Below are 13,275 nucleotides of genomic sequence, written 5' to 3'. Positions count from 1 at the left end.
AGGGCAGTGTTTCTGTCGCCCTGTTACCCTGTCAATGATATTCAACATGGAATATTAAATGCAAGTACAGTAACTTAGGCCTGTAATTTTCGTGTTGTGTACGACTTTTTGAAGCTCGGTCTATTGCTCACTGTGTTCTTTGCTTTTCTCTTCCTGGTTAATCCTGCTGTCTGCATCGATTTCAGAGACACTAGAGGCATGAAATGGTGCAGAAAACCGCCATACAGAGATGCAAAAATAAATATGAAAACTTACATTGAATGTCAACCCCTTTCCATGTTCTTTGCTTTTTTTGTCATGGTTAGTCCTGTTGTTCACTGGAGGCGTGAAATGGTGCAAAGATTCGTGGTAAAGAGATGTAGTGATAAATATAAAAACTTACAGTGAATCTGAAGAGCTTTCCATAGGGTAATTCAGTCACTGCAGCTTATAGGGTGTTGAATATGAAAGAAGAGCCTGCCATACAGTCACTGCAACTTATAGAGTGCTAACAATAGAGATTTTTTTCAACACTATTATGCAGCAATTATTATACAAATTTTCAATAAGTGTCGGAAAAATTATATCCAAGATTCACCCCATTTAAATATTGGCCATTTTCTGACCAGTGCCCTAAAAGTGAATGTAATTATAAAACAAAACATACAAATTCAGAAGGAAAACAAAACCCTTGCATTTCGAAGTTGTACAGAAACTCAGTGATGAATATGAAAACTTACAGTGAACATGAAGATTTTTCCATGGGGTGAGACTGCAACTTATAAGGTGTGAACATAGGGATTGGTTTTCCAACCAGATTTGGAAAGTCATTTTTTTTCCAGCACTATTTTAGAGCAATTACTAAAACAAAATCCGCAAGATCCGAAAAAGATTGAAAAATGATTTACGATGTGAACACAGTATCAAATTCTTAATCTTTAATCTCAGATCATGATCTCTTCAGTGACATATATTGATCTTTATTTTGTTTTAAGCCCTTTCCTCTCTCTGCTTATGAATGAAAAAAGCAAAAGAAAAAATTTAAAGTTAGAAATCAGACAGTGCCAAATAACCAATGGATCGAAAATTACTGCAGGTATTGGAATCCGCGGCTTGAATGCTGCAAGACTTCAACATTTTCCAGTATTTAATGCATTAAAGTCGATGAAATGAAGCATAGAAATAACTGAAGAATACATTTGGACGATAAAGAACATATTATGCTCCCAAATGTCAAGGATATTATGACATGATTAAATGAGAAAATTTTAAAAGAATGAGAAATTATTGAATAGGTTGGGGGAACAATCCCGATCCCATTGTTTTCTTTGCAGAAGAAATTGCAGCCTAAACAGCAATGCAGAGGATCTCTAACGCTGAATCGGCGCTAGATGTAGGAAGATGCACAGCACGAGAGGTAGCCATTAGTCCTTCTCCAGAGGAGGCGCCCTCGCCCTCATTTTTGGGCGATTTGTTGTTGGAAGTTGGATGATAATACATGCGCGATGTCTGAGGGCAGTGAGATTGAAACCTGGTAACGATCCTTATACCGGCATCCACCATTTCCATGTATTTCGCCATCTGCGCCAATAAATTGATGTTGCCGCCCCTACAAAGAAAAACAGAGCTTAAGTAATCAGCGGAGGGATCTCAAAAGAAAGAAAGGAGCAGCGGCAGATGAAGTCTTCCACCACCACCGGGAGGAGGAGGAGGACGACTACTTCGTCGACATCGGAATGGAACTGCAATCGTGTAGGGATGGTAAACTTATACAGTTGCGGCGACCCGTTGTTCTTCGGAAAGTAGTGGGAAGGGCGGCCAAATTCGCGTGATTTCCTCGCGTCCGTCACTCCCAATGCAAATCCACCTTGGCGGCAGCAAGGAATCTTCCTCCTTCCTTCAGGCATCTGGTTCAGCGCCTGGCGGTCCATATGACCGTCGGAACCCGGCGACTTCCAAACGTTTGGGATCCGCCCAAAACAAAGTTCCAACTTCCAACGCATTAACCAACGAAGTCGTGACACGTCAGCCGACATTTGCGGCAGTCCATTTCATAAGCGGAGGCTGTGGTTGTTGAGACGTTGGAAACCACGTTTACCTTTCCATTTTTCCGTAACTTTTCATTTTCCCATGTTGGAAACCGCATTTACCTTTCCATTTTTTCGGTAACTTTTCATTTTCAACATTAATTGATTTATTATTTATGTTTTTAACATCTTCCACGTTTCTATACCGAAGATTTCATTAATTTTTCCACTAATTTTGGAATAAATTTTTGGGTTTGTTTTGGTTTTGTAGTTGAAGTGGGTGGGAGTAATATTTTATTCCTAGCTATAGCATTAGAGTTATAATTTTTATTCAGTAAATAAATAACTCTAATAACATTGTATCCACCTCCATCCATTCATTTATGAGATGTAAAATCAATGGCTTCTATAATATGGCTCTTGCCTCCTTGTAAGACTTTTCTAATTCTAAATTTGTTATTTAATTCACAAGTGGAAGTAAGGAAAAATGTCATTGTCGTTTGTCTGGCTGCCATGAGTTGTATATTGGTTTTCGAAGGTTTATTAAGTTGTCTGTAAACTTCTAAGAGCCCATATACATTCTAGCACACATGAGGAAATTGTTCTATAGTTGTATGGTTTGAATTTTTGGGCATTTGAGAGATTGTCCAAACCATTATTTTACTAATAGAGATTCATACATGGGCCGTACATGTAATGTACCCAATCCCTTGATCATGTTTAGGAAGGTGAGGTAATCAACTTTTCCTCTTAATCTTAACACAACTCGAAAGCCACTTATGAGCTCATGGATGCATTCTACTCATCGAGAATGTCCAATAACTGTGTTCTTGCTCAAATCCGAGCTCTAGACAAGAAGTCATGGCCTTTTGAAGATATTGGACTTCTCCTCTTGATGACATCATCATGCCTATGTGGCATGCAATCCCATGTGGCATTAGAAGTTGACACATCACTCATTGTATGGACATTCACCAAGTTTCATCCCCTTCAAGAAAATTCCCTATCTTTTGTGTATTGCACCTTATAAAATTATCCTCCATGCCAAATAAGTTTTGGTGCAACAATATGTCACATCCCAAAGTTTGTTTCGTCATGTGACGTATCACTTTAAAAATTATCTTTCTTGTAAAATGGTTTATCACGCTCTACAAGATTTTCTCCAATACGACATTGACAAGCTATTTTATTACCATATGGTTGGAACAAGATAGTTCATTATTAAATTCTCAACTTGGGGTACTAACACTTGCAAGATGTCATGCATTATATGTGCAGGGCACGGATTCTAAAATTCCACTAGTTTTCTAACATGCCTCTACAAAAATGAAATTGCAACCCAAACCCCAATCACCCTTAGCAATGATCCATATATTTGAACACTTGATAATGCTAATGGAAGCCTTGCTCTCACCAAAAGATCTCCTTGCATGATTTAGGTAATCTATTTTTCTACATGTCATAGTTCTCATTATTAGAAGGCTACGATTAAAAAAACACTAACAATTAATTGGAAATTAAAACACATGCCTTCCAAAGAATCTAACACTTGAGATTTCAAGTCTTTTAGGGCTTCTCTCATAGTGATACAATCAATGACCTAGTCCTGTGCTCAAATGTCTTTTGCTTTGTTATTATACTGCAATCATGAGTGGATTCTAAACTTACAAGTAAATAAACTATTAATACAACCAAGCATTCTACAAGAAATGAAACAAATAAAAACCAAAAAGGAAATTAGCACTGATGAATGAAAAAAAATAAAAAATAAAAACTACAACATACATCTATAATATATGTTGAAAATAGCAACAAGAAATGCTAAATATAGAAGTGCTAAATTTAGCACTGATATAAATAGCATTTCGGGATACCTTCCTATTTTAGTTAGTCCCTGAAATAAAATAGAGAAGTAAAAATTCGAATTTGATCTTAGCAGTTGTTTGTAAAATAATTAATTAATTCACCATAAGTTAATTAGTTGTAGAAAATCAAACATGAAGTCTATGTGGGGACATGCAACAGTTTCTCCATTAATTGAGGAATTTATCCATCAGTTAAAGAGATAAGGATGAGTTGTAATTAGTTAACTCAGTTAACTAAGTCAAGTCCAGTTAGATTAATTCAAACAGTTTGTTGAATTAGTTGTGAGTTCAGTTAGTTAATGCATACATGCATGTAACTGTTGCACTTCAGATAACTGAATATTCTCTCATAAATAACTCATGCATCTCAGTTCAGACAGAGACCCATTTGATATCAGATGGAAGGACAATGTACTATCAGTTGCTAGAATATTCCATTGTGAATATCTCTTGCATGCAAAAGGAATTCTTTCCTTGAGGATAGCGTAGTTACTTCTTCAGTTTTTGTGAGTGTGATGAGGCCAATTCACACATGTGGCATCACTGGACCTCAAGAAAAAATTGCGCAAGGAAATAGGAGGCTTGGAGGGCTTGAGGAGGACATATACTGTGTCTATTCAGTCTGTGAGTTGTATTGTTTGATTGCAGAGAGAGCAAAATAGCTTGAGAGATGATTCTTTTTGTAACTTGAACATATTTCCACTTGTATGATAATATAGAGATTGGGGTTTTAGGCTAAGGCTTTCCCTGGGTTATTCTTCTGTGTTATGTGTGATTGATTTCTTAATACTTATTCTCAGTTATATGTGTTCTCATTGATCTTGCTCATATTCGATTAAGCTTCCGCAAAGTTTGTTGTAGAAGTAGATCTTGTATTTTGCTTTAGTATGTTGCATAATCTGTTGATCTACAGTGGGAATCTCTACATGGCATCAGAGCAAGGTTATCAAAGTGAAGAACAATATACAAGAAGGGAGAAGTTCGAAGTTTCAAGTTCCTGAATATAGAAATCGAGTTCTTATCACATCTCAATTTCACCAATGGCGTTCAACGGTTTAAGACTCGAATATGCTCTTGATGGCAGTTCGAATTATATAGGCTAGAAGGATCACATGGAAGGAGTGTTAGAGGATAATAGACTAAAGGACTTCATTGATCAAGAAGCCCCCAAGCCGACTAATGCTACTGAATTTGCGGAATGGAAGAAATGTGTGGCTAGAGCAAGGAGAATCCTTCTGGAGGGAGTTCGAGGCCACATGGTCTCAAGTCTCCATGGGAAGGAGACACCATTTTCGATGTGGAAAACATTGAAAGATCTATATCAGAACAATAGCGACCAGAGGAAGATGGCGCTGAAAGACAAGCTTCGGAAAATCAAGTGTGAAAAGGGCGACACGATCTCTACATATCTGAACAAGCTCACCACCTGCATGGATGAGCTTGGAAGTGTAGGGATCACGATTGTTGATGATGACATGGTGAGTCTTGCACTCCTCAGTCTTCCTAAGAGTTGGCATAACTACCAAGACTCGCTTAATGGAAGAGAAAAACTACCAGATTGGGAACGACTTTGGTCGGATCTGATGCAGGAGGAAATAAGAAGAAGCACCAAAGATGGATCCTCATTGAAGCAAGATGATGAGGAAAATCTAGCCTTAGCGAGTAAGGCGAGGAAAGGGAAAGGGAAGGCGTCCCATCCCAAATCCGGTTCTTCCCATGGTGGGAAGAAGTTTGACAAATCGAAAGTGCGATGCTTTCATTGTCATGAAGTGGGCCATTATGCTACGAATTGTCCACAGAAGAAATCCAAGAATGGATCCTTGAAGGGATCTGATGGTGAGGCACTGGCCTCACAGTTTGAGTTGGATTTCTCTCTTATCGCATGCATGGTTTCATCCATGGTGGGATGTGTGTGGTACCTGGACAATGGAGCTTCATTCCACATGTCAGGTGACAAGAATCTTTTCAGTAGCTTAGAGAAGAAGGATCTCCAAATGCAGATCAAGATGGGCGATGATGGAAAGTGTTGTGTTTCAGGTGAAGGTACGGTTGTGTTTCAGAGGGAGCATGGAGCTCCCCTCACCCTGGCTGATGTAAAGTATGTACCAGGTTTGAAGAAGAATCTTGTGTCTGTCGTTATGCTAGAAGATAAAGGCTATGATGTAGTCTTTAGTAAAGGAAAGGTATTCCTAAGGCATATCGGTACTGGATAGACCAAGTGAATTGGGATTTGAGTAAAGAATCTCTACAAGCTGGAGGTAGACGATTGTGCTGCATTGAGTTCCAAAGCTGAGATGGTGCAGAGCCAAGATGTTGGTGAGCTATGGCATAGAAGACTGGGCCACTTGCACCATGGAGCCCTGAAGATCATGCAACAGATTTCTACCAGACTTCCCAAGGGAAAACTGGAGCAGAAGAATACATGCAAAGGTTGTACCTTGGGTAAGTATGCGAAATCTTCCTTTCTGGATCGAGACAATAGAGTTGGAGCAATCCTGGAGCGAGTTCACTTAGATGTTTGTGGACCCTTCTCTACAACCTCCACCGCTAAACAAAGGTACTATGTTATTTTTATTGATGATTTTTCTCGTAGATGCTGGATCTACTTTATGCAAAAGAAGGATCAAACCTTCTTGAGGTTTTGTGAGTTTAAAGCCTTGGCAGAGAAAGAATCTAGAAAGAAAATAAAAGCCTTGCGTAGCGACAATGGTGGAGAGTATGTCTCCCAATAGTTTAAAGACTTCTGCGCTGCAGAAGGAATTAAATGGGAATTGACAGCACCCCATAACCCACAACAAAATGGGGTGGTCGAAAGGAAGAACAGATCGATTGTGGGAGCAGCTCGAGCGATGTTGCATGACCAAAGCCTACCACTGCATTTGTGGGCTAAGGCATGCAATACAGTAGTATACTTGCAGAACAGAAGCCCGCACCATATACTGGGAATGAAGACACCTATGGAGGCCTTTTCCGGGAAGCGACCAGATGTGAGTCACTTCTAAATCTTTGGATCATCAGTTTACTGTCATGTGACCAAAGATGCCTGGAAGAAGCTGGATCCAACAGCTGAGTTGGGAATACTTGTGGGGTACACAGATACACCCCACAACTATCGGGTGTACCTGCCTACCAGTCAGAGGATAGTGGTACGCAGGGATCTGAAGTTCGACGAGCAAAAAGCCATGCGATTATCACTTGAGAGGGAGCTCAAGTTACATGCAGAGGAGGAACTTTCAGTTCCTAAGGAGGAGGAGCCTCAGATTGATGCGAAGCAGTGCATGCAGAGGATCTGGGAGTGGAGACATCCACTCATGCTGAGACTTCCAGAGATGGGCAGAAACGCTCAAGGGAAGCTGACAGGTTGATGCTAGATGCGCGGGAAAATGTGGGACAACCATCTTCTCAGTGCAGACAGAGGAGGTCACCTGAACGGTACACTGGGTACATTAGGTGAACGATACACTGGGTACATGGCCCTGGTTGGGGAGTGTGTAGATACCGAACCTTCTTCATTTGAGGAGGCAGTGTAGCAACTAGTCTGGGTTGATGCAATGGTAGAGGAGTACAACTCTATCATTCAGAACAGTGTGTGGGATGTTGTCCCAAGACCTCAAGGCAAGTCAGTGGTAAGTTCCAGATGGCTTTACAAGGTAAAGCAGGCAGCTGATGGCAACATTGAGAAACATAAGGCAAGGTTTGTTGCCCAAGGTTTCTCACAGGTCGAGGGGATCGACTACGATGAGACCTTTGCTCCCATAACAAGGTACTCATCTATCGTATCGATGTTGGCACTATTAGCTTAGATGGGTTGGAAGATCCATCAGATGGATGTGAAGACAACATTCCTCAATGGGAAAATTGAGGAGGAGGTGTACATTGAGCAGCCAGAGGGTTTCGAGACCTTCGATCGTGAGTCGCATGTGTGCTGACTCAAGAGGGCTTTGTATGGGCTGAAGCAAGCACCCCATGCTTGGTACACTAGGATCGACAGCTATTTCACTGGGTTGGGCTTCACCAAGAGTGAAGCAGATGCAAACCTTTACCACATCATGGTAGAAGGTAAACCATTGATCATTGTTCTTTATGTCGATCATTTGATTTTGACAGGTGATGATTAGCTGATACAGTCTTGCAAGGAGGACCTTGCAAGAGAGTTAGAAATGAAATACATGGGTCTTATGCACTACTTTCTAGGCATGGAGGTGTGGCAGAAATATGGTGAAGTATTTGTGTCTCAAGGCAAGTATGCCAATGAGATACTCAAGCACTTTCACATGGAGAAGTGCAAGCCCATGCAGACTCCTCTAGCTGGGAACTGGAGGAAGGAGGATGCTACTTCAGGTGAGGTAGTAACTACTACTGTTTATTGGCAGCTGGTGGGTTCACTTATGTATCTAGTGAACACATGACCCGACTTATGCTTTGCGGTGAACCAGCTGTCAAGCTATGGTTCAGCCTACCAAGCTATTTTGGAAGGCAGCGAAGCATGTCCTGAGATACCTCCGAGGGCACATCTCAGTTCGGATTGTGGTACAGACGGACAGAGGGAGTGAAGATTCAAGGCTTCACAGATGCAGATTGGGCAGGGAATCCATCAGACTGGAAGAGCACTTCTGGAGGAATCTTCAACCTTGGTTCAACTGCAGTTTCCTGGTACAACAGGAAACAGAGGTCAGTTGCACTTAGCTCAGCAGAGGCTGAATACATGGCTGCTAGTCAGGCTACATGTGAGGCCATTTGGATGCGGAATATTCTAGTGGGATTGTTTGGTCAGAGGATGGATCCAACCATGTTCTACTGCGATAATCAGAGTTGTATCAAACTCTCTGAGAATCCAGTTTTTCATGACAGGTCCAAGAACATTGATATCCAGTATCACCATCTTCGAGACTGTGTGGTCAAGAGGATCATGTTGTTGTTGTATGTTTCGACCGAGGAACAGGATACAGATAATTTGACTAAGGCATTGTCAAAATGCAATTTCGAGTTCCACAGAGATAGGATAGGGGTTATTGATAATCCCTTTCTTGTTGAGAGGGAGTGTTGAAAATAGCAACAAGAAATGCTAAATATAGTAGTACTGCTATAAATAGAATTTCGGGATACCTTCCTATTTTAGTTAGTCCCTGAACTAAAATAGAGAAGTAAAAATTCGAATTTGATCTTAGCAGCTGTTTGTAAAATAATTAATTAATTCACCATGAGTTAATTATTTGTAGAAAATCAAACATGAAGTCTATGTGGGGACATGCAACAATTTCTCCATTAATTGAGGAATTTATCCATCAGTTAAAGAGATAAGGATGAGTTGTAATTAGTTGGCTCAGTTAACTGAGTCAAGTCCAGTTAGATTAATTCAAACAATTTGTTGAATTAATTGTGAGTTCAGTTAGTTAATTCATGCATGCATGTAACTGATGCACTTCAGATAACTGAATATTCTCTCATAAATAACTCGTCAGTTCAGATAGAGACCCAGTTGAGATCAAATGGAGGGACAGTGTACTATCAGTTGCTAGAATATTCCATTGTGAATATCTCTTGCATGCAGAAGGAATTCTTTCCTTGAGGATTGCGTAGTTACTTCTTTAGTTTTTGTGAGTGTGATGAGGCCAATTCACACATGTGGCATCACTGGACCCCAAGAAAAAACTACGCAAGGAAATAGGAGGCTTGGAGGGATTGAGGAGGACATATATTGTGTCTATTCAGTCTGTGAGTTATATTGTTTGATTGCAAAGAGAGCAGGATAGCTTGAGAGCTGATTATTTTTGTAACTTGAACATATTTCCACTTGTATGATAATACAGAGATTGGGGTTTTAGGCTGAGGCTTTCCCCAAGTTATTCTTCTGTGTTATGTGTGATTGATTTCTCATTCTTAGTTATATGTGTTCTCATTTATCTTGCTCATATTCGATTAAGCTTCCACAAAGTTTGTTGTAGAAGTAGATCTTGTATTTTGCTTTAGTATATTGCATAATCTGTTGATCTACAGTGGGAATTTCTACAATATATACAAAGAACTTACACAACACTCTACCTTAGAGTGTCCCCTCTCCAAGGGTTTAGCATGTGCACTGGCTATGTGATCACCAGATTAAAATTAACTCGCAATCATGCAGACACATAACAACTTTGTAATGATATATTGGAAAGTGATTACAGAATGATAACATCCATATTCACACAATGCACCTCCCCCTACACATGCCCCTGATAGTGAGGGTAACTAACATTTATACATGGGTGGAGCATATTCCAGTTCCAAAATGGAATGGAAAGAAACCTCAAATATGGGGCTTACAATTTTCCAGTGTAACAAATAATAAAGCGATGTGATCCATAGTTGGATCGTGAATGATTAACATACATATACCAAAAAAATTTGTTGTTGGTCTTATCCATTGAAGTGTTTAATGCTCTCAGTCTGTCATCATGACAGAGGATAGAATTAGGTTGGAGGGTGTCACTTGTTTGATCACATGTATAGAGCCCATTATGATGTTATCATATAATACCTACAAAAGTTCCGTTTAGTTGAAATGAGCATTGGTTGTTTGATTGTAGGTACCCTATTTTGGTCATGTGAAAACTACTTTGTTCCAGCCTTTATTGCATGCAAAGACCTTCGTGATGACATAGAGGACATGCTAGAGGTGTGCTACAAGTTATACCAATAAACTTTATTAAAAATTGCATATGAACAGTTGCACAATGAAGTTAAAATTCTATATTGTGAAAAATGTAATGATATTTGTGAGCATATGAAAATATGCCCTTCAAAAATTACAATTATAATTATTTCCTTTCACATTATCCCACATAGTTGCACTATTGGATTCATGGCATATTTGTGGCATTTTTTTATTAAATTTTGAATTGGTTCTTACAGGCCCAATTCCGTAGCAAGTTATTATAGGCTTGACTTATGTAGTTAACTTTTTAGACTCCTAAGAACCTTGTAGTTGTAGCAACTACCATAATGACTTTAGTATGTGGCAAGGGATATACAAAATCCATGATTGAAAAATCCTTAGCACATGAACATTTAAAGCAAAACCTTGTGACAACATATCCACACGTGCACCCTCACTTTAAAAGTAAATAAAAAACATACTATTTCCCTTAATGTTAACCATAAATCCAATGAAATATTAAAAAATGCAATAGAAAACATCTTGAGCTTAAATCCGACATATATGCATTAAAATTGATAAGGCAGGGTTATGGGTAAATGAAAAGGGGTTAAAAACAAGGAAAAGAAGATGCCAAATTATGGTAATTTTGCAACTCTTCATCTCCCCCAAATTGAATATGTTGCATGTTCTCATGCAATCTTGTACCATTGTATCAACCAAATTGTAAGGACACATACTAAATGAGGCTTATTTTTTCCAATGCATACCAATCAAATTTTCTCGAGGTGATGACTCCTTGACGCAAGGACCAATTTATGAAGTCTTATTCAAATCTACACAAGGGAATAGGTTGGGTTGACATATGACTATATTGTTTCCCTTCTTGTCAACTAGGCATGCTTGTTGGTCTTCAAACAATGATTTATGCATGTGCCTAGGTTGGGTAACAAGCATTTATACTAATATAAGCTACCATGGATTTCCCTACTAGAGTTGATCTATAACAACTTGATATATTTGCAACAACTAATAGATGACCTATTTTTGAGCATAACATGCCAAAAGGAGGTTTGAAGTATGGGTGTTATAATCTTTGTAGTTGTGGTTACCATCAAAGAGGTTGGAAACATAATCTATCTTTGAATATTCCATGGACATTACATGTAGTGTACAATATTTTTATGAATTTCACAACCCAAAGAGCACCTTTGTACATGTAAGAAATGATTTGCAATCCACATACCATATATAATTCAACCTTCAATGAGTCTCAACTTTATTTTTTACTTGATGGTTCTTATGGGGCAACATGTTCCTTTTTTAGTGATTACATTGGCTTGTCCATGTTAGTTGATTTTTTTCTTTGTTGTTTCTTATGGAGCAACAACAATATTTCTTCTACTAATGTCTCTTATGCTCCTACTCTTGGTTCTTGTGTGACAACAACAAGGCCCTCTATTGTAGGTTCCTATGGAGCAACATTAGGGTTTCTCAATGTTGGTTCTTGTGTAGTAGCATCAATGCTTGATGTAGAACACATATGTCTTCTTCTTGAACATTTTTAGTCCTTTTCTCTCTCTCTCTTTTTGATATTTAGGGATGTGTTGGATTGGATTTGAAATGTGGATGAAGAGTATGATGATGTCAACATTTAAATGGAGTGGTGAAGGTTTTGGATCAAACAAGGGTAGGGTTGGTATGGGCATGATAATTGATGGCGTGGTCATGAAATGTAAAGGTGATGATGTCCCACACCCCTCCCCACATACACACACACATGAAACTGAAGACTTTTTCCATCCTTGAAAAATAAAAAATGGTAAAGAAGAATGATAGAAAAGATAATACGCTTAAGTGGGTTTTCAAATACAAATATAGAGTATTTAATGAATTTGATAAACAAATAGAAATAATAAGCATACCTGTACCTCCCTAAGAATTTCATGAAATTTGCAACAAGTGTATGATCTTCTATAGAAATTTCTTCACACATTCTCATTTCATAGAGCAAACATCATTGAAAATTTGTGCCAAGGACTATCAACAAATTCCCCTCTTGGTTTTGAGATATCTTTATTGAATCTTTGAGGGAAGGCTACTTCTACAACAACTTATTTTACTACAAGTTCTCACGGGGCAGTAATATTTTCCTCTTGGGGAACTTCATCAACTAATTTCTCTATTGATCCTTCTTGTGTGGCAACAATAGGGCCTTTTGAGACTGGTTCTTATGTAGCAACCTTAGGGTCTTCCGAGGTTGGTTCTTTTGTGGTAAAATTTAAGTGTGTAGGTGTTGGTTCTTGAGTGACAACACCTATTTCTTCTCTTTTATGAGCTTTCCCCTATAGTTGGTTCATGTGTGACAACCATAGGGATTATTGGCATTGGTTCTTTTGTAACAACACCAATATCATCCTTAGAACTTTGTTATTTATTTTTCTTTTATAGCAGTGGTGGATTTCTAAAGCACTACTAAGAATAAAAACATTTTGCAAGATCATAAGACGTGGTTAAATGTTTGAAAATGAATGAAGTGTGCTAGAAAATATTAGTAGCATCCAAGTAGAAAAAGAAACCTTTAATGGATTGGTAAAAACAGACTCTATTTATTCAAAAACGATTTAAACTGGAAAGGTAGATTGGCATTGTAAGTAAGCCAAGTTACTTTATTGGGTGGGTTAGGAATGGGTGGACTAGGAAGTTATGGAGGTCTTGTGGAGGAAAGAAGTAGGATGAAGCTATGATGTGATAGCAATGGTTATAT

General features: G+C 38.7%; 1 protein-coding gene across 1 annotated transcript; it reads right to left on the bottom strand.

Annotated features, from left to right (window-relative positions):
• Positions 1–1,057: 1,057 nt before the first annotated feature.
• LOC149223201 (uncharacterized) lies at positions 1,058–1,741 on the bottom strand. The gene has a single exon (XM_089383244.1). The coding sequence runs from the start codon at positions 1,558–1,560 to the stop codon at positions 1,327–1,329; it is 234 nt and encodes a 77-aa protein (XP_089239370.1). The 5' UTR covers positions 1,561–1,741; the 3' UTR covers positions 1,058–1,326.
• Between the last annotated feature and the right edge of the window lie 11,534 nt (positions 1,742–13,275).

Source organism: Pinus tabuliformis, chromosome Q, assembly GCF_031772625.1.
Source record: "Pinus tabuliformis cultivar Carrire ecotype Pingquan chromosome Q, CPIR1, whole genome shotgun sequence".
NCBI classification, from domain to species: Eukaryota; Viridiplantae; Streptophyta; class Pinopsida; order Pinales; family Pinaceae; genus Pinus; species Pinus tabuliformis.
This window is presented reverse-complemented; position numbering and strand designations above follow the sequence as displayed.

What these genes read in the sequence shown, in the direction of transcription:
- LOC149223201 (XM_089383244.1), bottom strand. Translation starts at nt 1,560, where the DNA reads ATGGCGAAATACATGGAAATGGTGGATGCCGGTATAAGGATCGTTACC.